Source organism: Pseudonaja textilis, chromosome 17 (assembly GCF_049901715.1).
Source record: "Pseudonaja textilis isolate UNSWEBS1 chromosome 17, rPseTex1.2, whole genome shotgun sequence".
NCBI lineage: Eukaryota > Metazoa > Chordata > Lepidosauria > Squamata > Elapidae > Pseudonaja > Pseudonaja textilis.
The window spans coordinates 3,440,855-3,465,292 of record NC_142006.1 but is presented as its reverse complement, the minus strand read 5'-3'; the positions used below and the strand labels follow the sequence as shown (position 1 = coordinate 3,465,292).

The 24,438-nt window shown below is 44.7% G+C and overlaps 1 protein-coding gene and 1 long non-coding RNA gene across 2 annotated transcripts in view; one reads left to right on the top strand and one right to left on the bottom strand.

Annotated features, from left to right (window-relative positions):
- ENG (endoglin) overlaps positions 1-24,320 on the top strand; it is a 33,303-nt gene extending 8,983 nt beyond the window's left edge. Inside the window, exons 3-15 of the mRNA XM_087914595.1 lie at positions 2,546-2,680; positions 6,161-6,326; positions 7,550-7,715; positions 8,961-9,108; positions 10,071-10,239; positions 10,628-10,770; positions 11,730-11,870; positions 12,155-12,193; positions 13,416-13,529; positions 14,969-15,208; positions 16,407-16,476; positions 21,049-21,150; positions 22,964-24,320. Of these exons, the coding sequence (XP_087770721.1) occupies positions 2,546-2,680; positions 6,161-6,326; positions 7,550-7,715; positions 8,961-9,108; positions 10,071-10,239; positions 10,628-10,770; positions 11,730-11,870; positions 12,155-12,193; positions 13,416-13,529; positions 14,969-15,208; positions 16,407-16,476; positions 21,049-21,150; positions 22,964-23,082 (1,752 nt within the window). The 3' untranslated portion in view covers positions 23,083-24,320. The remainder of the gene's footprint in view (positions 1-2,545; positions 2,681-6,160; positions 6,327-7,549; positions 7,716-8,960; positions 9,109-10,070; positions 10,240-10,627; positions 10,771-11,729; positions 11,871-12,154; positions 12,194-13,415; positions 13,530-14,968; positions 15,209-16,406; positions 16,477-21,048; positions 21,151-22,963) is intronic.
- On the bottom strand, positions 4,201-6,164 carry LOC148124520 (uncharacterized). Its single transcript, XR_015739765.1, has 2 exons — positions 5,670-6,164; positions 4,201-4,272 (listed from the first exon to the last, which is right to left on the bottom strand). It is a non-coding gene; the product is annotated as an uncharacterized LOC148124520 (long non-coding RNA).
- Positions 24,321-24,438: the final 118 nt, after the last annotated feature.

Sequence of the window (24,438 nt, the reverse complement as noted above, 5' to 3'; positions counted from 1 at the left end):
GAAGAAGAATATATTTGAGGGGCTTTGGTGCTCTCTGATCCTAGCTGTTTTCTTGAAGACATTTCATGACCCAACTAGGGAACATCATCAGTGCTAGAAGAGAGTAGGGTATGTGGAGTGGTAGAGGAGGAGGAGGAGGAGGAGGAGGAGGAGGAGGAGGAGGAGGAGGAGGAGGAGGAGGAGGAGGAGGAGGAGGAGGAGGAAGAAGAATATATTTGAGGGGCTTTGGTGCTCTCTGATCCTAGCTGTTTTCTTGAAGACATTTCATGACCCAACTAGGGAACATCATCAGTGCTAGAAGAGAGTAGGGTATGTGGAGTGGTAGAGGAGGAGGAGGAGGAGGAGGAGGAGGAGGAGGAGGAGGAGGAGGAGGAGGAGGAGGAGGAAGAAAATATTTGAGGGGGCCTTTGGTGCTCTCTGATCCTAGCTGTTTTCTTGAAGACATTCCATGACCAAACTAGGGAACATCATCAGTGCCAGGATGTTACCTAGCTTGAGCCTGTAAGCTCAGGGAGCACCAAGGAGCCCAGAGACCTGGTCTGAAGAGGCAGTTACTGCTGGGGCACCTGGCCCAGTGGACAGAACCCCCCCTCCCTCCCCAGTCTCCCATCCGCTGCCCAGGCCCACCAGTTGGCCCAGAAGCCTCCAGGGTTGTGATCCGGAGGCCCCTCTGATGTCACGGCTGAGGCATTCAGACAAACGGCCCCAACTCCAGCGGCGGGTCGAGGAGCCAGACTCCAAGCGGGAAAGAATTACGGGAAGCCGATTTCTATAAGCAGATCTCCCAGCCGAAGGAAGGCTGGAGGAATCTTGCTGAGGTCTCCAAGGGAGGAACAATGGCTCCCGAGTGGTGGGGGGGTGGGGTGGGGGGAGATGATGTGGGGAGGTAAAAATAGAAGCCAAAGCTTTCCCTGCTGGCCGTTTGACCCCGGGGTTGATGGCCCCCCCAAAGGCATTCTGCAAGGGGGGGGGCTGGCTCTTGTTATTTCTGTTTGTTTGGGTTTCTCGCCTCGCCGTTGGGATCGGGATGGGGGTGGCACGTCTGGGCGAGGGTTCCCAGGTCTCACCCTCCGTTCTCCATCCGAGAGGGGTGGCTTTGTAGGCAGGGGAGGACGGGGTGGGTGCACTGGAGGGGGAGCCCAGAGGCGCCAAGGAAAGACGGGCGTCCTTTTTTTGCCCAGACGGCAAGGCAATCTAGTTTTCGAGAAGGCGAGAGGTTTTGAACCAAACCGGGAGGAGAGAGAAAGAGAGAGAGAGAGACGTGGCTGACTGCCAGCCAGCTAGCCAGACAAACAGACAAGTTGAGTGGATGGAGGGATGGACAGATAGACAGAAAACTTGAATGGATAGATACAGAGAGAGAGAGAGAGGGAGGGAGAGAGGGAGAGAAAGAGTAATAGATAGGTAGATTAGATAGATAGATAGATAGATAGATAGATAGATAGATAGATAGATAGATAGATAGATAGATAGATAGATAGATAGATACGTAGACAGATAGACAGATGATAGTGATAGATAGATAGATAGATAGATAGATAGATAGATAGATAGATAGATAGATAGATAGATAGATAGATAAGTAGGTATGGAGAGAGAGGGATGATAGATAGATAGATAGATAGATAGATAGATAGATAGATAGATAGATAGATAGATAGATAAGATAGATAGATAGATAGATGAATGATAGATATAGATATATCTAGATAGATAGTGATAGATTGGTAGGTAGGTAGGTACGTAGACAGATAGACAGATGATAGTGATAGATAGATGGTAGATAGATAGATAGATAGATAGATAGATAGATAGATAGATAGATAGATAGATAGAGTGATAAATTGATAGATACGTAGGAAGACAGACAGACATAGATTGATAGTTAGATAAGTAGATAGGGGGCAGGCAGGCAGTGATAGACAAGCTGAATGTGTGAAGGATGGTTAAGCTGATTAGTTGAAAACAAGTTGAGTGGATGATGATAAATAGACAGATAGATAATAGATAGATGTTGGGAAAAGAGAGAGAGAGGTAAGATAGACAGAGTTGAATGGATGGATGAATGAATGGAAGGAAGGATGGATGGATGAATAGACAAGTTGAGTGGATGATGATAGATGGATACACAAACAGTGATAGACAAGTTGAATGGATTATGGATGGATGGACAAATTGAGTCGATGGATCGGTGGATGGAAGACTGACAAATTGAGTGGGTGACGATGAGAGAGAGAGAGAGAAAACAAACAAGTTGAATGGATGGATGGATGAAAGGATGGATGGATAGATTGACAAGTGGATGATGATAGACAGACAGACAGGTGTTGAACGAATGGATGATGGCTGGCTGGCTGGCTGGCGAGAGAAATATTTCTAAATCTTTCCGCGTGACGGAACTGCTCTCCAAACCTTGGGACGGGGTGTGTCTTCCCAAACCTTAGCCCTCTTTTTTGAAGATTGATGGTCCCTCTGAACTTTCTCCCCGACATCGGTTGCTTCTAGCATGCCCAGAAACCCTAACCTGTCTCTCTTGTTCTCCTAGATGTCCACTCTCCACCTCAACGTCTCTTCGGCAGCAGCCAAAGGCGAGTGCAAAGCCGTCTTCATCCTGAACTCCAACACCAGCTTCGTCCTGACCATCCATTCAGACGAAGATTGCCACCTCCTCGTCCACCACGTGAGTAGCCATCACTCGTGGGCAATACTAGGATTTGGGGACCTTGTGGACTGGAGTTCCGCAGGCCCTGTGAGGGGGGGCAAAGGAGAAGTTGAATGGGAATCTTGTCTCCAGTCTTGGGAGGCTCACTCCTCCTCCTAATCACCTTGAGTTCCACCGTGGCGGTAGAATTGTGGGGTCGGGAGCAACCCTTGAGGCCATCTATTCCAGCCCTTGGGAATGAGTAGGGAAAAGGATGAAGAGGGTGAAGAGGGTGAAGAAGGAGGAGGGTATTTAGTTTTAGCTGAATTGAGTTTACTTTATTGTCACTGCGCCTCAGACAACGAAATTAAATGCCTTCTTCAGTGTACATTATAACTATAAAAATAAATTACGGTAGTGCCAGTTCTGCTTTTGATTTTCAAAGACTCAGACTGGGTTCCTTCATTTTAAAGTGATATATTCAGGGGCCCTTTGAATATTGTCAGATCTGGGGGCCAGTCACGCATCCAAGACTTTCATCCAATGAAAGAAGAACCGGAGATGGCACAAATTTATTTTTTGCCCCCCACACAACAACCCAATCCCCTAGTACTGTGATGGGGAATCTGTGGGCACGCAAGCCATCGCCCCAGCTCAGCTCTGCTGTGCATGCATGCACAGGGGACATGCATGCATGCACGGGAGCAAGGGGGGTGCATGCACAAGGGACGCATGTTGCATTGCATTTTGAGGATGTGCGTGCATGCGCATGCTTTGGGCACTCGGTGCCAAAAAGGTTCGCCCGTCAGGGCACCGGCAGTTACCCCCATTTAAATCATGAGTCTTGAACCGAACTTCCAAACCTTAAAGAAGATTTATTAGGAGTAAACACGCCTGCATTGCCTGGGTGTATCGTAATTCATATCCTCCAATGGGACACCTCCATAGCCCAAAGTCATCAATCATACTCTCCAGTTAGAATTTTGCAGGGCACAAACTTCAGTCACCTAGAAACTATCTTTGAAAACACTTATGGAAATGCAAGCTGCTGCACTGCTCCCCCGTCCCTTTCTGTTGGCAACTCTAAAAAGACCACAGAAATATTTTATGAGTCGACATAGCCGTCACGCATAGCTTAGTAGCTACTAGTAGCTTAGCCCGTCTCAACGGAGCCCGTGAAGTTGAGTCTCTCCCGTGGCTCCGTCTCTTTGCTCGACTCCGCGGCGTCTGCTTCCTTTCAGCTGCCGGGTTTTCTGTGACGCACAGAAAAAATCGGAAAAAACGACCCATTTCCTCTGAGCCTGGGGCAGTTTGTAAGCTCTGGGTTTTTTTTTTTTTCTGTTAAAAAAAAAACAAACTTTTTCCTATTTGTGTCTAATAATAAAAAAAGGGCTGACAATGAGGACGGGAGGGAATCCAAGCGCAAGCCGCTATCAGATTGAGAGTGGCACCGTCGGCTCATGCCAGCCAACCTCGCCGGCTTGCCTCTGCCATGCTGGATCCAGCCGGCGGGGGTGAGGGGGGGGCCAAGAAGGCGGTGGCTGCCAGGACGTACTCACACTTAAGTGGTTGGAGGGCAGACGGGCAGGGCGGGCGAAAGATTACGGGCAGAGATGGGGGATGTCCAGATTCTGGGGGGAAAACAGTCAGTGACTTTCCAAATCAAAGTTTCTCAGGTGGTGCCAAATTCTGCTTTTCACTGGGTGGTGGGAAAGTTTTAGGGTGAGGGAGGGAGGGATGTGTCATTAAATTGAGAAAGGAGGTAAGAGAGAAAGGAGGAAAGATAAGGAGGAAAAGAGTAAGAGAGAAATGGAGGGAGGGAGGGAGAAAATAAAGAAAGAAGCAAGAGAGAGAGGGAGAAAAAAGAGAGGGACAGAGAGAAAGCGAGGGAAAGAAAGAGAAAGAAAGAGAGAGAGAGAGAGAAAGAAAGAAAGAAAGAAAGAAAGAAAGAAAGAAAGAAAGAAAGAAAGAAAGAAAGAAAGAAAGAAAGAAAGAAAGAAAGAAAGAAAGAAAGAGGGAGAGAGGGAGAAAAAAAGAGAGGGACACAGAGAAAGAAAGAAAAAATTCCCAGGTGGCCTCCTTCTTCCCCAAGGGAGGGAAAGAGTGAGAAAGAAGGAAGGAGTTGGGAAAGGAAGGAAAGAGTTAAGAAAGAGAAAGAAAGGGAGAAAGAAAGAAAGAAAGAAAGAAAGAAAGAAAGAAAGAAAGAAAGAAAGAAAGAAAGAAAGAAAAGAAGAAAGGAAGGAAGAAAAGAAAGAAAGAAAGAAAGAAAGAAAGAAAGGAAGGAAGGAAAGAAAGAGGGGAGGAAACAAAGAAAGAAAGAAAGAAAGAAAGAAAGAAAGAAAGAAAGAAAGAAAGAAAGAAAGAAAGAAAGAAAAGAAGAAAGAGAGAAAGAAAAAATTCCCAGCTGGTCTCCTTTTTCCCCAAGCCTTAAGTCCAATTTCATGGAACTAAAATCAGAATGAATTCATTTTAAAAGGCCAGAGGAAATGGACTGGGAAGCAATGGATAAATTCACTGTATTGATTGATTGCTCCCTGAGTGTTCAATAACTCAATATATTGAATATAATTCAATATATTCAATATAATAATTGAGCAACTTAGTGGTGAGATCCTTACCTTCTTAGGTAAGAGAGAGAGGAGGGGGAAAGGGAGGGAGGGAAAGGGAAAGAAAGAAAGAAAGAAAGAAAGAAAGAAAGAAAGAAAGAAAGAAAGAAAGGGGGGGAGAGAGAGGAAGGGAAGGAAGGAAAGAAGGAAAAAAGAAAGAGAAAAAAAGTTTAAAGGTAATTTCCTAACCGCCTTAATAAAGCCAAAAGAGTCTTTAACATTCCTCAAAACTGATTTACTAACCTAACTCATTCATACAACTAAGACCACCAAAACCAAAACATCAGCAAAATTCAGCATCCTTTAAGAAATGGGGCCCATGTTGTTGTTGTTGTTATTAATTATTATTTTGAAAAGGGGGAATTGCAAAACTATTTCTCGGGGAAGGGATGCGCTTCTCCGCCCTCCCAGGACAGACTCACAAAGGCCTGTTTTGAAGGCGGCCGACCTCTTTCCGAATTGATGCTGGATGACGCCAAGATTGGAGTCTCTCTCTCTCTCTCTCTCTTTTTTTTTTCCCCGGGAGTCCCAGCAGACAACAATGGGATATAAAACCCCTTTGATCCGAGAGGGAGATTAGCTTTCCGCGCAGAGAAGGACTCCGAGAGTTTTCATCCTGCGGGCTCCAAGGATATTTCCAGGCAGGGAGAAATGCAGAGAACACCAAGAGCAAAACTCAAAATAGCAAATTGTCTTATGGGCCACACAAACGCCAGAGGTGGTATACAGCCAGTTCTGATTGGTTGTCACTAAATGAACTGTCGCAAGTCAAGGACTGCCTATTGTCTGAAATGGTGTAGGTTCTCCTGCTTGAGCAGGGGGCTGGACTAGAAGACCTCTAAGATCCCTTCCAACTGTGTTTATGCTATACTGTCTATCAACATCGTTCTCATTATTCGTGTTGTTTCTGCAGAGTCCTCATAGCTATGTCATGCCTTCTTCCAACCACAACTCTACCAGAATCCTGCTACCTTACTCCAGCGAGCAACTTTTGAGGTGGGCCAAGGAAACGTACGGCGGGATCTCTTCCTTTGCGGAGTTAGAAGACCCTCAACGGATTCTGTTCCAAGTAGGGAGAGGTGGGTCTTGTTAAAACCTTGCTCGATAGAGATTTCGTCCCCTTCCCGGCTCAGCTTTCTCTGGGACACCCTCCAAATCGTGGTTTGGCTCTGCAACCCAACAGGACAGAGACAGACTTCAGAGGATAATTAGGACTGCAGAAAAAACAACAACACAATGGCTAGCAACCTGTATCCTGCACGAGTCCAAAAGAGGGCTGAGAAAATATCTACAGACCCCCCACATCCCAGACATAAACTGTTTCAACTCCTTCCCTCAAAGCGACGCTATAGGGCCCTGCACACCAGAACAACTAGACACAAGGACAGTTTTTTCCCCAAATGCCATCACTCTGCTAAACAAATAATTCCCTCAAGACCGTCTAACTATTTACTAAGACTGTATTACTATTATTCCTCTACTATTAGATTATAATAACACTTCCTAGTACCCATCTCCTCCCATAACCGTGTTGCTTGTATCTTTACAATTTATATTGTCTTTGTTTCCTAGTATGATTTGATTGCTGTGTAGTAACCCATGACTGTCACTCAGTGTTGTATCTTATGATTCTTGATGTATTTTTTTCCTTTATATAAACTGAGAGCATTTGCACCAAATACAAATTCCAATCCAATCACACTTGCCCAATAAAGAATTCTATTCTATTCTATTCTATTCTATTCTGTTCTATTCTACTCTATTTTGTTCTATTCTATTCCATTCCAATCTAATTCTATTCTATCATTCATTCATTTTCATTCATTCATTCATCCACTACCATTATTTATCTATCTATCTGTCTGTCTGTCTATCTCTATCTGTCTGTCTGTCTATCTATCTATCTATCTATCTATCTATCTATCTATCTATCTATCTATCTATCTATCTATCTATCTCTAGCTATCTCTTCTATCTATGTATCTATATCTATCGATCTATCTCTCTTCTGTCTATCTCTATCTATGTATCTATCTACCTACCTACCAACCATGTCATTTATATCTATTGTCACCTATCACCATCTCTATTACCATCTTTATCTACAATCACCTATCACTACCTACCTACCTATCACCTACCTTCCTTCCTTCCTTCCTTCCTTCCTTCCTTCCTTCCTTCCTTCCTTCCTTCCTTCCTTCCTTCCTTCCCTTCCCTTCCCTTCCCTTCCCTTCCCTTCCATGAAGATAATGGAGAAATCACAACTTTTCGGAAAGGCTCCTCATTTCTCTGTTTCTGTCAGGGCCCAGCGCAAATGAAGACTGCATCTTGGCACAGAACTTCAATGCCGAGCCTTATCTAGAGGTAGAACTCCTTTCCCACAAGGTGGAGACATGCCCGGATTCCCACAAAGCATCTGGAAACGTGGCTCACATCCTGTGGCTGCAACAGAGTTCATCAGGCAAGAGGTATGATTGGTTGGGAAGGAATGGTGGGGGCGGGTTAGAAGGCCACAAAAATAAGTCATTTCTTCCCCTGAGGTTGGAGCACAAACAGGTTTTGCACCTATTTAAAGTTTGCATTTTGGAATCAGTCGACATCTTTTGGAATGAACAGAGCTGTGGTGGTGCAGTGGTTAGAATGCGGGCTAATTCTCCCGATTGCCAGCAGATCAATCCTGACTGGCTCAAGGTTGACTCATCCTTTCATCCCTCCAAGGTGGATAAAATGAGGACACAGATTGTTGGGGGAAAGAGGCTGGCTCTGTAAACCACTTAGAGAGGGCTATAAAAGCACTGTGAAGTCTAAGTGCTAATTGCTATCTATCCCTATGGCTGTCTACTATCTATCTATCTATCTATCTATCTATCTATCTATCTATCTATCTATCTATCTATCTATCTATCTATCTATTGATCTACAGTATCTATCTATCTATGTATCTATCTATCTAATCTATCATATCTATTTATCTATCAATTGATCTACAGTATCTATCTACAGCATCTATCTATCTATCTATTGATCTACAGTATCTATCTACAGTATCTCTCTATCTATCGTATCTATCTATCTACAGTATCTATCTATCTATGTATCTATCTAATCTATCATATCTATCTACAGTATCTATCTATCTATCTATCTATCTATCTATCTATCTATCTATCTATCTATCTATCTATTGATCAACAGTATCTATCTATCTACAGCATCTATCTACAGCATCTATCTATCTATCTATCTTTCTATCTATCTATCGATCGATCGATCTACAGTATCTATCTACAGTATCTATCTATCTGAGGACCAGATTGTTGGGGGCGTAAAACTGAATCTATAAACCGTAAAAGGGCTGTAGAGCACTGTGCAGTGGTATATAAGTCTGAGTGCCATTGCTATCCCCATCTTGGTTCTCTCATCCCAGAGAAGAAAATAAAGTGTACAACTGGGTGTATTTTTATGCAAACTTTGTCCAGCTATTAAGTTAACCAAAAGAGAAACCTGTGCTAAGATCATCACAGCACAAAATCCTCCACAGGGCCAAATTAAAGTTTGGTCATTCTTGTTGAATAACTGCAACTTTTTCTGAACTTCTAGACAAAGTTGTATCTCCCCGAGGAGAACATGTTTGAATTGTAACTTAAAAGTTCAGAAGAAAAGCTATTTTTAAAAAATTCGGTCTTCACTTTTTGATGATGTTTCGTTTGCAGGATGCAGACGGTGGAGGTGAACGTAAAAACGGTTTGCAAGGATGGACGTCCGGAGCATAAAGCGGAGGTGCCTTTGGCTCTGTGGCTGAAGAGCCACCAAAACACGCTGTGGAAAATGGGCCACGGGTTTTCCTTTGTGCAACTCTTGGTAAGAACGGATGCCGGGGAAGAAATCTCCCTCTTTTCTTTTTAATGCAACTCTGCGCTTCTTGGAAATATATGGGCGAAAAGAACACTTCAAATTTCCTAAGGGGGCAGATTTTTCGAATTAGCCAAAACAAACTTTACCGGGGTGTGTGGAGTGAAATGCCAAATGATAAGGACTCCCACAAACTCTGTTTGTGGATGAGATTCAACCCTTAGAAAGGAACTTTTCTAAAAATGACCCACCAACTTTCAAGTTACGTTTGAGAGGAAGAGCTCACACTGGGAAATGTTGCATGGGTCAAAGTGGGATGCCTGGGAAATGGAGACCCCTCTAACAGGTTGTGGAATCGTTGTCCTCTTTCTTTCTTTTTCTTTTTCCTCTTTCTTTTCTTCTTCGTTTCTGTAGAAGAAAAAGTTTCTTGGAAAGTGGGCGTTATGTCAGCAACCACCCAGGGAGAAGAAATGGCTTAAAAATGGGTGTGGGCTGTTTGCTCTTTTTTTTTTTTTTCTAAGACAGTAATTCTAAATAAGTTCTAAGACTAATTTTAAAATTGTTGCAGAAAAAAGCCTTTTAAAAAGCCTTCTTTTTCTTCTCCTCCTTCTCTTCTTCCTTCTGTCTCCTTCTCTTCCTTGTCTTTTCTCCTTCTCCATCTCTCCTCCAATTTTTCTCCTCCATCTTCTCCTTTCGCTTCTTTTTCCTCCTCCATCTCCTCCTCCTCCGCCTTCTTCTTCTTCTTCTCTATTTCTTCTTCCCCCCTTTTCTTCTTCTCCATCTCCTCCACATCCCCCTTCTTCTGCCTTTTCTTTCTCCTTCTCCACGTCTTTTTTCTCCTTTTTCTCTGGCTTCTCCTCCTCCTCCTCCTCCTCTTTCTCCATCTCTTCCTCCTCCTTCTCTGCCTTCTTCTTCTCCGTCTTCTCTTTCTCCTTCTTTCTCCTCCTCTTCTCTTTCTCTCCCTCCCTCAGGTATCTGGTAAATATTCCTTTGCTGCCTTCTCCGGGATGCACAACGGTACGACCCTTCCAGACAACAAGGAGGGCCTGATTCAAAAGGCCCGCAACAATTCCTTCGTGGCTTCCTACACCGAAATCCCTTCGGCCAAAACCATCAGCCTGGAATACAAGAGGATTTGCGGTGAGTCAACGCAACACGATCTGGGCCGGAGGCAGCCAAGGAGAAGATCCAGGGATCTTCAAGGGATCCAGTTAGCTTCCATGCAGTTAGAAGGCTAGTTGAGGTGGTTTGTTGAGTTGGGTGTTTCCAACTGTTCTAGGGAAACTTAAAAAGTTGGGAAGCTCTTGATGGGGCTCTGGAAGAAACAAAGAACCAAGAAACCAAATTTGGAACATAGCTATCTCAAAACAGCCCATTTTCAGAATCAGAATAGAGCTGGAAGGGACCTTGGAGGTCTTCTAGTCCAGCCCCCTACTCAAGCAGGAGAACCTACTGTCAACTCATAAAATATTTCATATCCAGGTCCTGTTCTCACATATCTTGGGGGGGGGGGGGTCCTGTTCTACAGGCTCAACCGTCGTCACCACCACCCCACCACCCCAGGCGGCAGAAAACCTGACCGTGAAAGTCCACCAACTCATTAACCTTTGCAAGCCGTGGAAGTGTTTGGATAGCAGCATCGAAATTGCTCTTCTCAAGATCTATCTGGCGGTAAGGAAAGTCCATCCGGGATCCTGGGCAGCTCGGCCTCAGTTTCCTTGACTGCTCCCCTTTTCCGGGAAGGTCAGCCAAGGTTAATCAACTTGGACTCTTCCATGGAGGTTGGGCTACCTATCTGTTGTGGTTCACCGGCAGGCGGTGAAGACGGCAGCAGAATCGGATGGTGGGGAAGAAAGGGGACCAGTCAAGGAGTCTGGGGAGGACTCAGATGAGGGTCCTGCATCCGATGCAGACGTGGGGCCAGGACCATCTGGGAGTGGGGTGCTGACTCTGGAGCCTCTGGAGTCGGGCAGCAGTGAGGCAGAGGAACAAGGGGAGCCTGTTCCCAGTGTGCGTATGCACAGAGCTGCCAGAAGGCACAAAAGGGGCAACTCGGGAGTAAGGCTGGGAGGTGATTGCCCCTCCCATAAGGGATAAAAGTCAGGCCTAGATGATGAAACCTTTGCAGGAAGCAAAGTAGTTCGATTGGTTCCGAGTCTTCCTTGAAGCTCTGTGTACTTAGGTTGGTTTCTTTTATTGGATACTTCTGTTTTTTTGGCCGCATTCCACAGCACTGAAAGGTGGGTGCTTATCTTGGGGGACTGTTTTAAGATTAGTTCTGGCTGGGAATGAAAACCATTCCCAGCATTGCAATAAAATAGGTTTTGCTTTTAAAACTAGTTTGTGATTAGTTACGATTTACGAAGCCTGGGTCAGAACACCGTCCCAGAAGCCCCAGGCAGACTGCCATGGATCAAAAAAATACAGTGGTTGGATCAATACACCCCAACAGAGTCAGAGGCTGCGTAGGTTAAGCACAACCTGGGAATCCAGCCCCATTCTTCTTTTTTCAGCAACCCTGCTGGAAGAGTTCTGTTCAATCCAGAAGCTTGCTTGTTCTCTCCTTGGGCTGTCCCTGTTGAAACAACTCCCAGCTAACCATGGTTTGTCCTTCTCTTTGCAACCTCTAGGCTTTACCGACAAGGGTCGATGCCATCACCTTGAAAGATCCCAGCTGCAGGGCCAGGGACAACACAACTCACTTTGTCCTCAACAGCATCCTCGATAAATGTTCCACCCAACTCGAAGGGGGAGTCCATGTGAAAAACCAGGTACGGTATTTTTTTATATGTTTCCCCTAAAATCCTGGCCTGGAACCCCCAAATCCTGGCCTGAAGCCCCCCAAATCCTAATTTGAAGCCTCCCAAATCCTGGCCTTAATCCAGCCAAATCCTGACCTGAAGCCTCCCAAATATAGCAGGATATTTTGTGCAACTATTTTTTCTTAAAGCAAAATTACTCAAGGCATGTATATCCAATAAGTAAATAAGTCAGTCAGTCAGTCAGTCTGTATGTATGTATGTATTTATTTATTTGTTTGTTTCTATCATCCCAGCTCATCCTAACACTGCCTGTGTTTCCGGGGAAAGTCACGGTAAGAAGAAATTTCTTTTCACTCTAAAACGAATTCCCAGTTCCTCGGTTTGCAATCTTCTTTCCTGAGGCTGTGCTGTTCTTACTCTGGGGAATTCTTTTTGCTACTGCTTAATGCGGGGTCCTTGACAAATACACACTGCAGGCTTTTTCCATTGCTATTTTTAAAAAAATGTCAGAAGAGGAGGTGATAAAAGGGTGTTTTTAGGATTCTGATTTGTTTAGCATGCAGTTTTAGGCGTACCTGCCATGAGTTTCAGTGGGACATCCTGTTACACATATATAGAATTAAACCTTGCAAAATGGGGACGCTGAAACACACAGAAAAGAGCTATTTCTTTTCTCGAGTCATGCAACGGACTGACGCAAATCCCTAATTTCATCCCTAATAATGTTAGATAATATTATTTGTATGGTCGGCAACTGGCAGGCCACCTCTTCAAAGCAGATTTTGGCCCTGGGTTAGGAGAAAACTACTAGACAAGATTTATGAGAAAGAATTCTTTCTAGGAAAATTGGAAAAGTCCTATGAAGTGCAAAGTCTCGCCTTTCTGCTTTGGAAAAAGGAATCGGGGCAAACCCACAAACGTTTGTTTTATCCATGATTCATTTATAAATGTGCAATTTTTCTTCTTTGCAAAACTTCCCCCCTCTCTTTATGTACACTGAGACCATATGCACCAAAGACAAATTCCTTGTGTGTCAAATCACACCTGGCCAATAAATTATTCTATTCTATTCTATTCTATTCTATTCTATTCTATTCTATTCTATTCTATTCTATTCTATTCTATTCTATTCTATTCTAATTCTAATTCTAATTCTATACTATTCTAATTCTATTCTGATTTCTATTGCATTGCATTTCATATTCTATTCTGTTCTAATTCTGTTCTATTCTGATTTCTATTCCATTGCATTCCATATTCTATTCTATTCCATTCCATTTTTTATTCTATTTTTTCCTCTGCCCTTCCCTTCCCTCTTCCCTTCTCTTCTCCTCCCTCCCCTCCCCTCCCCTCTTCTCTTTCCTCTTCTCTCCTCTTTCCTCCATATTCTCTTCTTTTCTATCCTCTCCTATTTTATTCCCTCCCATATTCTCTTCTCTTCCGTCGGCGTATTTGAGCCTCTTAAACGCTGCAGACACCATTTGCAGATCGAGACAAACTCATCTGCTTGCACACCAAGGGGAGCAATCAACGGATCTCGTTTTGATCCTGCAGGTACCCTTTGAATGTGATCTACCAGAGAAAGTGTCTCTCCAGCTCTACACCTCGGAAGATTTTGCCTCGCCGAGCAATCCGGTGATACAAGCTCACCAAGTTACCTATGTGGAGGTAATGCCCGTCTGGTGGATTTGGGTGAAGGGTGTTGAGAGCTGAGGTGTTCCATTATTGTTGTTCGATTGAACAATGTAGCTTTTAAATGTGAATGAAATTGATATATTTTTTCTCTCTTTAATTGGCTTTTTCTTTAAGGATTGTTGTTAATTTATATATGGATAATAAAACAAAGAATATAGTTAAAGTGAATTATGAGGATCCTAGTGAAAAGACTAATACCAGTTTCTATAATTAACTGAATAGATCAATATATTTGAAACAACAAATGATTTAGAAAGTAATTGAGGGGAATACCATGCGGAACCTTGCTTAAAATATATATATGCACATGTGACATATAGTAGTTAAGAGATTATTGAATGTAGTAATTATATAGGGATTATATTATGATAAATTTTGATTATGGATTAAAGGGGAATAAATTGAGGCACACTCTAATTGACACTTAAAGGGGGAAATTTTGGGGAATTATTAGATTTAAGATGGAGTTTATTGAATGAAATAAAAGTATGTGACAAAATTGGAAATGCAACTGATAAAAGTATAAAGGCATAATGAATTTCGAATTAAAAAATAAGAACGTTAAGACTATAGAATAAAATTTGAGAACATTTATAAAAAAAGGAATTAAGATAAGATATAAACTGAAAATGAATTTAGTAAGTATAAAGAAAATAAGAATAATGGAGAAAATTTACTGGAAAATGGAAGTAATGATTTGATATAGAATTGAATGTGAAAGATAAATATGTACTAAGGTCATGTTTGTGTTGAAGTATAAACCTGGAACCACGTTCACTGAAAGAGATGTATTTAAAATATAAAAATAATAAAAAAGTTATTACACACACACAAAAAAGGAAGGCAATGTTCAGAAAACACCCTTGACCCAACCAGGCAAAACCAGCAGACTTAAAAACTAACTTGCAAGAAAAGTGGGGTTGTTGTTAAGTTTGATGTGGCTCCACATCTTGGCCAAGCCGAGTTTGGTGGGCGAATCTAGGGTGTCCAAGTGTTATCTGAATATGGGAAATAGGTTAATGCAGGGATAAAGTAAGGGGTGAGAAGCGGGGGAACCAAACCCACCTTCATTTCAGACCAGTGTCCTTGAAAATAATGTTGTGACTAAGATTGTCTTTGTCCCCTCACCCCCCCAGTCACCTTCCTCCTCAGTGAGTGTTGTGGTGGCCTAGAGGTGGAATTCTTGCCTCACAATCAGGAGGCTGTGAGTTCGATCCTAGGCAGATATTTCTCTCTCTCTGGGCACAACGAGAATATATCTGCTGAACAAAAACTCCGCTCTGGCAACAAGAAGGGCAACCAGCCAAATAAACACTCTGCTAGCTCCGTTCAGTTGCCTAGACTCCACCCCGCAAGGGATTACGGCATTATTAAATGATGAATAACATCATCATCACCTTCCTCCTCAACAGGTCTCGCTCCGAACGGCCATGAAGCAGTTTTCTCTAGAAATGGGGGACTGTTTCTTAAAACCCCAAGACAACACGCCTCAGCTGCTCTTCCACCAAGGGGTTTCTCTGAGCTACTCGGTGGCGACCCTGAAATCCCCCAGCCCGAAGACCCAACGCTTCAGCTTCACCTACAAGCCAGAAGAAGAGCTGTGGTCCATTGATTCGGCCACCCTAGTTTGCGTGGTCCACCTGAACACCTCGGTGAGTTGACCTCCAAAGAACTGTCTTGGTCTTGTGGAGGATGGCGATGGTTATCCATTCAGTCTTGGTATCCCCACGGGCCAGGTCTCTCTGGATCTTGCCTTCAAAACTTCTTTTGAGTGGCTCCAGGCATTGGCTGGAGGGTCAGCTTTGATGGCGTCCAGCCACCATGTTCTTTGATGGCCTGGTTTCCTGTTTACCATAAATCCTTCCAAACGTTGTTGCTTTCTTCAGTGAGTTTCCATGGCACGACATGGCCCAAATCAGTGAGGGTTCTCTTGTGCAATTTTGCCTCCCAATGACATTCAATGATAGCACCTTGGCCAAATGTCAGAATTTCTCATTATGTTCTTCAGAAGAGCTGAGGTGGTGCAGTGGCTAGAATGCAGCACTGCAGGCCGTTTCTGCTGACTGCCTGCAATTTGGCAGTTCAAATCTCACCAGCCTCAAGGTTGACTCAGCCTTCCATCCTTCTGAGGTCATTAAAATGAGGACCCAGACTGTTGGGGGCAAGAGGCTGACCCCATAAACAGTTTAGAGAGGGCTGTGAAGTGGTATGTAAGTCTAAGTGTTATTGCTATTGATCGATCTCTGTCTGCCTATCATCTGTCTGTGTCTGTGTATCTATCTATCTATCTCTCTATCTATCTCTCTGTTGTGATGACACAGTGGCTCGAATGCAGCATTACAGGCTAACTCTGTCCACTGCCAAGAGTTCAATCTTGACCAGTTCAAAGTTGACTCAGCCTTCCGTCCTTCCAAGATGGGTAAAATGAGGACCCAGATTGTTGGGGGCAAATAGGCTGACTCTGTAAACCGCTTAGAGAGGGCTGGAAAGCACTGTGAAGCAGAATATAAGTCTAAGGGCTATCTATATATTTCTATGTCTGCCTGTCTGTCTAACATCTATCTATCCTATCTCTTATCTCGTAAAATTGGGTTGGCTCCATGAGTGCCTCGATTTACAAACGTTGTGACCTACAGTGCAAACATTCTGGGCTCTGTTACGTTGTATGTTGAGGACTATCTGTGTTCCTTTGCATAACAGGAATTAACTTTGTTTTCTGTACTTGGTCTGTGTTGGAAGATGTTCAGTGCTAATGTCCCTAAGAACTCCGGAAAAAAGAAATTTACTATTGCCAAATGAAGCAGATAAAAGAAAAAGAGGAATTGAACGTATTTTTCCCTTCCTTTTTAGAACGGCAAACTCCGAAGCTACGAAGGCTCTTTAGAAGTGATGCTGAAAAATTATAACCCCGGATCCCACAGTGAGTTGACAACTCTTCCCTACACAAAATCGATCCATTTATTTGCTCTTTTGCACAGAAAAGCTGGTCCATGCATTTATACGTCCGTTTGTGGGAAGGCACCCTCTTTCTTCAAAATCAGCTTTCTGATGCTGAGCTTAGAAGATGGAAAGTTCCTTTAAACACCCACAGATGGTTCAAAACACTTTTCAACTCCTAGACCTTATGCACCCTCAAAGTGATCCAAAAGGACTCACTTCCATGATGGCGTTTGTGTGGCTTGGATTCAGAATCTGTTGAGAGCTATTCTTTCCTCTTTCTGCCTGGTTTAGCCTTCCCAAAAATTCTTTCAGCACTTCTCCTTTTGTGGTGCTGGCCTCTTTTATCTTTGGCAAAAGCCATCCTGCCATGTCTTGATTTTTTTTTTTTTTAATTTACCAAAGGTGAAAAATCCGACACCCACTAGGTGGCAGGAAAGAGTGAGTTTTCAATATCTCCTGCTGCCCTCTGGTGAGCATTTATAACAGAGTAACAGCGTTGGAAGGAACCTTATATTCCAATTCCCTGCTCAAGCAGGAGAGATCCTATGCCAAGGGTCTTCAAAACTTGCCAAGTTTAAGACTTGTGGACTTCACTTCCCAGAATTCTTGAGCTAACATGACTGGAGGAGGAATTCTGGGAGTTGAAGTCCACAAGTCAAGTTTGAAGACCCCTGCCCTAGGCCATTTCAGACAAGTGGCTGTCCAGTATCTTCTTTAAAACCTCCAGTGATGGAGCATCCATAACTTTTGGAGGGAAGCGGTTCCACTTGATTAATTGTTCTCATTTTCAGGAAATTTCTACTTAGTTCTGGGTTGATTCTCTCCTGGATTATATTCCATCCCTTGATTCTTATCTTGCCTTCTGGTGCTTTGGAAAATAAGTTGACCTGCCTCTTCTTTGGGGCAGCCCCTCAAATACTGAAAGACCGCTATCATGTTATCCTTCTTTAGACAGAATTTGCATTATGGTGTCCCATAATGAAACTCGTGCTCAAAGTGGTGAGTCTCCATTTTGTCCTGATTGTCCTGATCCCTTCGTGATGGTGACAATTTGCCAATGCCTGCACTTCCATCTCCACAGGGGCCACACTGGGTGGGCCCCGTGGCCCAGCCGGAAGGCGTGCACCATGACCTTGGCTGGGGACACCTCTGAGCACGGAGCCATGGCTAGAGAAAGTACACAAGGACAACGGAAGAGGATTTAGTTTTAGAACGGAAGCCAACTGGCCCTGCCCAAAAGTCAGAAGTGGGATAATGGTGGGTGAGGTGTCATTTTTGATGCAGAACAGCGACAGCTTCCCCCACCCCGAAGGATCTTATCTCCTCTGTTATCCCAAGCTGATGTGGCTTTTGACTTGGCGGAGCACGGCTGGCGTCCACCCGTCTGCGCCAGGGAAGGAGATAAACGAGAGGAGTTGAGAAAGCAGGAAGAATCCTATCTTTCCAGACGGAAGTTCAAGAGATAAAGAGAATTCAGCTGGCTGCAAAAAAGCAGGTCCAAGCATTGGCATGCGGCCTCCAAGTCCAGAGGTTCCTCCTGGAGGCTACCACGGGGTGAAGGAAGGGAAGAGCGCAAAAGCTTTTGGATTCAGGGGCAAAAGAGAGATTTTCCCAAAACGGAAAAGACGTTCCTGAGAATCTCCTTAGCTTTCTTCTCTTAGCAGATGTCCACGTCTCCATGGGAAGTAGGCCTTGAGAAGATGTCCCCTTGCAGGGTTTCGAATTTGAGGACAATTCAGTAAGAGTTTTAGGTCTCGGAAGGCCCAGTTCTCCAAAAGCAAGGAGAATCTGGAGAAAGAAGCACATAAAACCAGGATGAAACTAAACCCAGTTTCATTTTCAAATGCGTCCCAGCTAATAAGACAATTTGTAGTCCCTGTGTCAAACTGTTTCTTTAATCGGTTACATTAAAAATGGCAAATTTGATGGGGGTTTGGTGAAGGAAGGTGAACGCAGCTCTGTCTCAAAAGCAGACACATCTGTGTTTTCTAGTTTGAGTTGTCGTCCATCAAAACCTGGCAGAAAAAGGTGGATTTTTAAATATATATATATATATTCCTATTCTTCCTTTCTTCCTCGTGTTGCGGTGGCCGTTTCCCCCGGACACTTGTGTAGACACATAATATTATATATATATTTTCCTATTCTTCCTTTCTTCCTCGTGTTCCGGTGGCCGTTTCCCCCGGACACTTGTGTAGACACATAATATTTCCCACTGGAGATGTGTAGGATGAAGAAATCAGATTTGCCAAAATAAAACGAAGCCGCTTCATCAGAAGGATGACTCCCACAAGAATGAAATCGTCGGAAGCCTGACACCATCATTATTCCTGCTGACTAAAGATTTGGATTAGATTAACAGAGTTGGAAGGGACCTTGTAGGTCATCTAGTCCAACCCCTCCCCCCGCCCAAGCAGGAGACCCTACACCATTTCTGACAGATGGCCGTCCAGTCTCTTCTTGAAAGCTTCCAGGGATGAAGCTCCCACAACTTCCGAAGGCAACTTCTGTTCCATGGGTCGATTGTTCTCCCTGTCAGAAAATTTCTTATTTCTAGGTTGAATCAATCAATTAGAATAGAGTTGGAAGGGACCTTGTAGGTCATCTAGTCCAACCCCCCTGCCCAAGCAGGAGACCCTACACCATTTCTGACAGGTCCAGTCTTTTCTTAAAAGCTTTCAGGGATGAAGCTCCAACAACTTGTTTCATGGGTTGATTGTTCTCCCTGTCAGAAAATTCCTCCTTATTTCCAAGTTGAATCTCTCCTTGTTCAGTTTCCATCCATTATTCCTTCTCTGGCCTTCAGGTACCTTGGAAAATAGCTTGAGTCCTTCCTCCTCCTCTCTGTGGCAGCCCCTCAAATATTGGAAGATGCTCTCCTGTCTCCCCTTCCCTAGACTAGCCAGGCCCAGTTCCTGCAACCGTTCATCGTATGTTTTAGTCTCCAGTCCCCTTATCATCCTGGTTGCTCTTCTCTGCCCTCTTTCCAGAGTCTCAGCATCTTTTTTATATTGTGGTGACCAAAACTGGATGCAGGACTCTAGGTGTGGCCTTACTAAGGCTTTATAGAGTGGTCTCAGTACCTCACTTGATCTTGATTGTATTCCTGTTAATGCAACTTGGGATTGCATTGGCTTTTTTGGCTGCTGCCGCACACTGTTGACTCCTATTTAGCTGGTTGTCCTCTAAGACTCCAAGATCCCTCTCACAGTGACTGCTTTGGGGTTTTTTTTTGTGGTTGTAGGGACACAAGGATGAGGGAGGCAGGCATGGAAAGGGGCCTCTTTGCAATTCCTTCCTGCCAATTGAGTAGCATTTCCAATATGGATGTTTTCCGTCCTTCGGAGGTCTTCCTTCCTGCCTCGCTCCTGTGCGGCTCCCGCCGGACGGCGAAACAATAACATGAGGAAAAACTCTTTGACACGAACTCGGCCCCAGAGGGCCCCGGCCGAGCACATCGCGCACGTCGAATGATGTTCCTTCACATATTCAGTGTCCTTGTTTTTTGGCACAGGACAGTCTCGGGAGAAACTGGTCTTAAAAAAGGTGTCACTTGGGGAGAAAACAAACAAACCGAACTTCACAGCGAGCGCGTGTTCTGACCCAACCTGGTTCCAAGAGAGAAATACAAGACAAAGGCAGCGGCCCCCACCTTTTAAGGTTTCATTCACGAATTCTGTTTCTTCACAGATAAAAGGCTGCTTCCAACTAATTAGCTCCGACAAGAAAGATCCTTGCCAAGTTTTTTCAAGTCTGACAAAAAACAACAGATCAGAAACCGTTTACAAGAGTTTTCAAATATAATATAATATCCACGAGGCTGAGTTTCAGGGCGTCTTTGCCTTCTGCAAAGAACGCTTCTCCAAACCTGGCTTTTATCTTCTTGAAGGAGAGCCATTACCTTGCAGCCTTACTCCCGAGTTGCCCGTGCTGTTGCAGCTGCTCTTTCCTCTGAGCAATCCTGCACGCACTGGGCACAGGCTCCTCGGGAACCTCCTCATCGCGGCTGCCAGTCCCCACAATCTCCAAAGGCTAATGGTCCTGGCCCCTCATCTGAGTCCTCGCTCTTCTCAGCCGGCCGCACCTGCGGCCGGCTAACCACAACAGAGAGGGACAGGCAGACCTTAATTTACAACCACAATCAGGATGGGGATGTCTCTTGCGAAGCGAGGAATTTTGGACTGCCCTGGTCACCCCCCATTGCCAAGCGAGACGGTTGTTAAAGGGACTCGGGTCTCCTTTTGCAACCTGTGATGGGAATCGCCGCCATCATTAAGCGAACCATATGGTCCTTAAGCGAATGATGAATCACATAACAGACCTTTTCTAGTATGGATAAACTAATGTCAATAATATTATGTGACCATTATTAGCGATATGCATATTATGTTTATTGTCTTTTTGTCATTCAGAACAAATTGTGCTCAGACAACACGCTGTTCATATAGATGTTTTTTTTATGTTTACAAAAGAAAAAAAATATATCGATAAAACATATATATTTTAAAATAATAAATAAAGCTAATCTAATTCTTTCATTTCTTCTCTATAGATGAAGGATTGAGGATTAGCACTGTGCTGGGAATTGCCTTTGGAGCATTTTTGATTGGAGTCCTGCTCACCGGAGCATTGTGGTACATCTATTCTCACACTCGTAAGTTGTGGTTGTTTGCATGATGGAAAGGGGTGGGGGGGGAATGGCACCCAACCCAGGTGAACCCCCCCCCCCCTTAGAGGTGAATGTTGAGGTCAGAGCTCAACAACCCAAGGGGAGGTTGTTTGCGGGCACCAGAAATTGGATTTCTGCTTTGTGGTCGCTAGTCCTCATGATTCTTATTTATTTTTATTTTATTTGTTTGTCAAACACGTACAAGATAACAAGCGTAGGTAGGAACATAAACAGGAACAAAGGAAGTAGATATAGATAAACGGGGACAGTAAGACAGGGACAGTAGGCACACTGGCGCACTTATGCACGCCCCCTTATAGACCTCTTAGGAATGGGGTGAGGTCCACGGTAGACAGTTTAAAGTTTTGGGGGTTTGAGGATGTAACAACAGAGTCAGGTAGTGCGTTCCAGGCACTGACCACTCTGTTGCTGAAGTTGTATTTTCTGCAATCGAGTCTGAAGCGGTCTACTTTTGAGTTTGTATCGGTTGTTTGCCCGTGCGTTATTGTGGTTGAAGCTGGAGAAGTCATTGACAGGCAAGACGTTGTAATAGACAATGTTGTGCGCTATGCTTAGATTGGAACGGCAGTTCCAGATTGTCCGGGCCCCAAATTTCCAGCCGGGAAGCGTAAGGGATTCTACTGTGAATGGAGGAGCGGAGAGCTTTTCTCAAGAAAATTCTGGAGGAACGCAATTTTAATGGAAACATCCCAAGCTCTCCGGCCACCGGTTTAACTCAAGATGACCGAGTGGAGCAGGAGAATTAGACTAGCCCTCTTTCCCAGCGTTATCTGGAGATGCAAAGGATGGAATTTGCCGTTTTTCCCTGCGGGAAACCCTTATCTTTATTCTCCCGTCTTCCCCTCCCAATTCCCAACAGGAGACATCCGGTCCCCCTTGGCAGCCCAACCTGCATATTTTCCTTAATAATCTCTGCAAAAATGGAGGAGCCGCCATCCCTGAAATCTTTATCTGCTTTCTTGTGATGGGTCTGGCAAGGTTCACCCCCTGCTGGAGAAGGCAGTGGGAAAGCATTTGGTCAACCCCGTTGGGATCTGGCAAAGCCAAGAGCTTCCCGCCATGTGCTTTCTGTCTCCTTGTCAGCTCCCAGTTAGGGTCCCAGCATGGGAAAATTTTCCCCAGCAGAAGACAGTGTCTGTAGCTCGGGGTTGAGTTGAGGGATCCCTGCTGCTTTTTTTGAGTTGAGTTGGTTTGAAGATGTTTCATCACCCAACTAGGGAACATCAACAGATGTTTCATCACCCAACTAGGGAACATCAACAGAATGACAAAGTTGGAAGGGACTTTGGAGGTCTTCTACTCCAACCTCTGCTCGGGCAGAAGACCCAGCACCATTGCAGACAAATGCTTGGCCAATCTTTTCTTTAAAACCTCCAGGGATGGAGCACCCACAGCTTCTGGTGGGAAGTAGTTCCACTGGTTCATTATTCAGGAAGTTCCTCCTTATAGTTTTAGGTTGGTTCTCTCCTGGATTTAGTTTCCACCCATCGCTTCTCATCCTACCTTCTGGTGGTTTGCAGAATAGGTTGACCCCTTCTTCTTTGTAGTAGCCCCTTAGAAATTGTAAGTTTCCCACTCACTACCAGGTGCTATCATGTCGCCCGTAGTCCTTCTCTTTACCTGGTATCCGTGATGCTATCTAGATGGGTCGTGACCCATCTGCAAACTAACTCAACTCAACTCAAGAGAGCAGCAAAGGACTCTAGAATTCTCTCCACCTGGTCCTTCCCCTAACATAATTCTCCTCACCCTTTGTGTGACTTCAACCCCATTCCAGGTCCCATCACCAAAACCCAACCAGCCTCGGCGAACCCGCCTGCATCGGAGAGCAGCAGCACCAACCACAGTTTGGGCAGCACTCAAAGCACCCCTTGTTCCACCAGCAGCATGGCATAGCCCCCTAAAAAAACAGGGGAGCCACAAGGACTTCCTACAGAGGGAAAGCATCTGGACTGCAGAGCGGTTGGGTTCCAAGGCTAGTGAAGAACGTTCACCTCCAAGCCAGCGGGGACTTCTTCTTCTTCTTCCGACATCGAAACGTTGGGCGTTTCCAGCCAGCAACTTCTTGGAAACTATCGGGATGGGTTGAGGGGCACGGGGGTCCCAGCCCCTTAATCTGAGACTAGCCATTGGATCCCCCATAAATGTGACCATTGTTCCCAAGGTCTTCAAGGTTGGGCTGTTGGATTAGACTCTTCTTGTGTTAGGCATCAGGTTGTAAGCGGGAGACTCTATGGACTTTTGCTAATTCCTTAACCACAGCAGCAGCTAATCTCACTTCCAAAAGAAACCAGGGTGAACTAGGTTTATGGAAGGTTTGCTTTGTCTCTTGGCTAAAACCCCGGAGACAAAAGTATTGTCTGAATCGGGAACCCCCGTAAGATTGAGAAGTTACCTTCTCGTGTGTCTTGTCCTCCAGCTATGATAGATCCAACTTTGCTGGTGGGGTGACGGCCAGGGCTCCTGGGCCATCAGCTACAGAGGTTCTTCCACGGGTCATCAAACCCAGGTAACGCCAGGAAATACGTTCCCTTTTCTGTTGGAGTTGGCCTTCCAGTGGCATGGTCCCGATTGCCCCCGGACTCCGAGTCCCATCAACTTTCAAGAGTGAACATGCTGGGGATCATGGGATGAGTGCCCACCTGAAAAATATCCACTTCTTCTTAGGAGAACATCAAAGTCCCCCCTACCTTAAAAATTGGCATCATAGCAACCTTTCAAGATAGAAGAAGCAAGAGTCGAGCAGGGGGTTAGACTAGAAGGCCTCCGAGGTCCCTTCCAACTCCGTTATAAGTCAGAGTTAATGCAGGAGGGGGTCTCCCACATTTCCTGTGTGTTTTGCAGCCCCCTCAAGATAATGGCAAATCATATCCCTGCATTTTGGGCCCTTCCACACCCTGCTTGGTTGGGTTCACGCACCAATGGGCCACCCGAGAATTAATCCGAATTATACTCACTTCAGCCCGTTTGTAGGGAAAGAGCAAATAGGTTTTAGCATTCCTCCTCGTTGGAAAAGGACTTGAGGGCCACCTCTCTTCTGAAAGACATATAATTGTACGTATATAAATAACTTTACATAGAATATATTTTGTAAACCGTATACAGGGAAATAATACTGTGCCTACTCACCATTATCAGTTCTGGTTGTTGTTATTTTTAAAATTCCTCGGAGGGGCTAACAGAGGATCTCAGAAGCCATAAACTGAGGGCGGGGAGAGCCCACAGGGGAAATTGAGTCACATCTAGCAACAT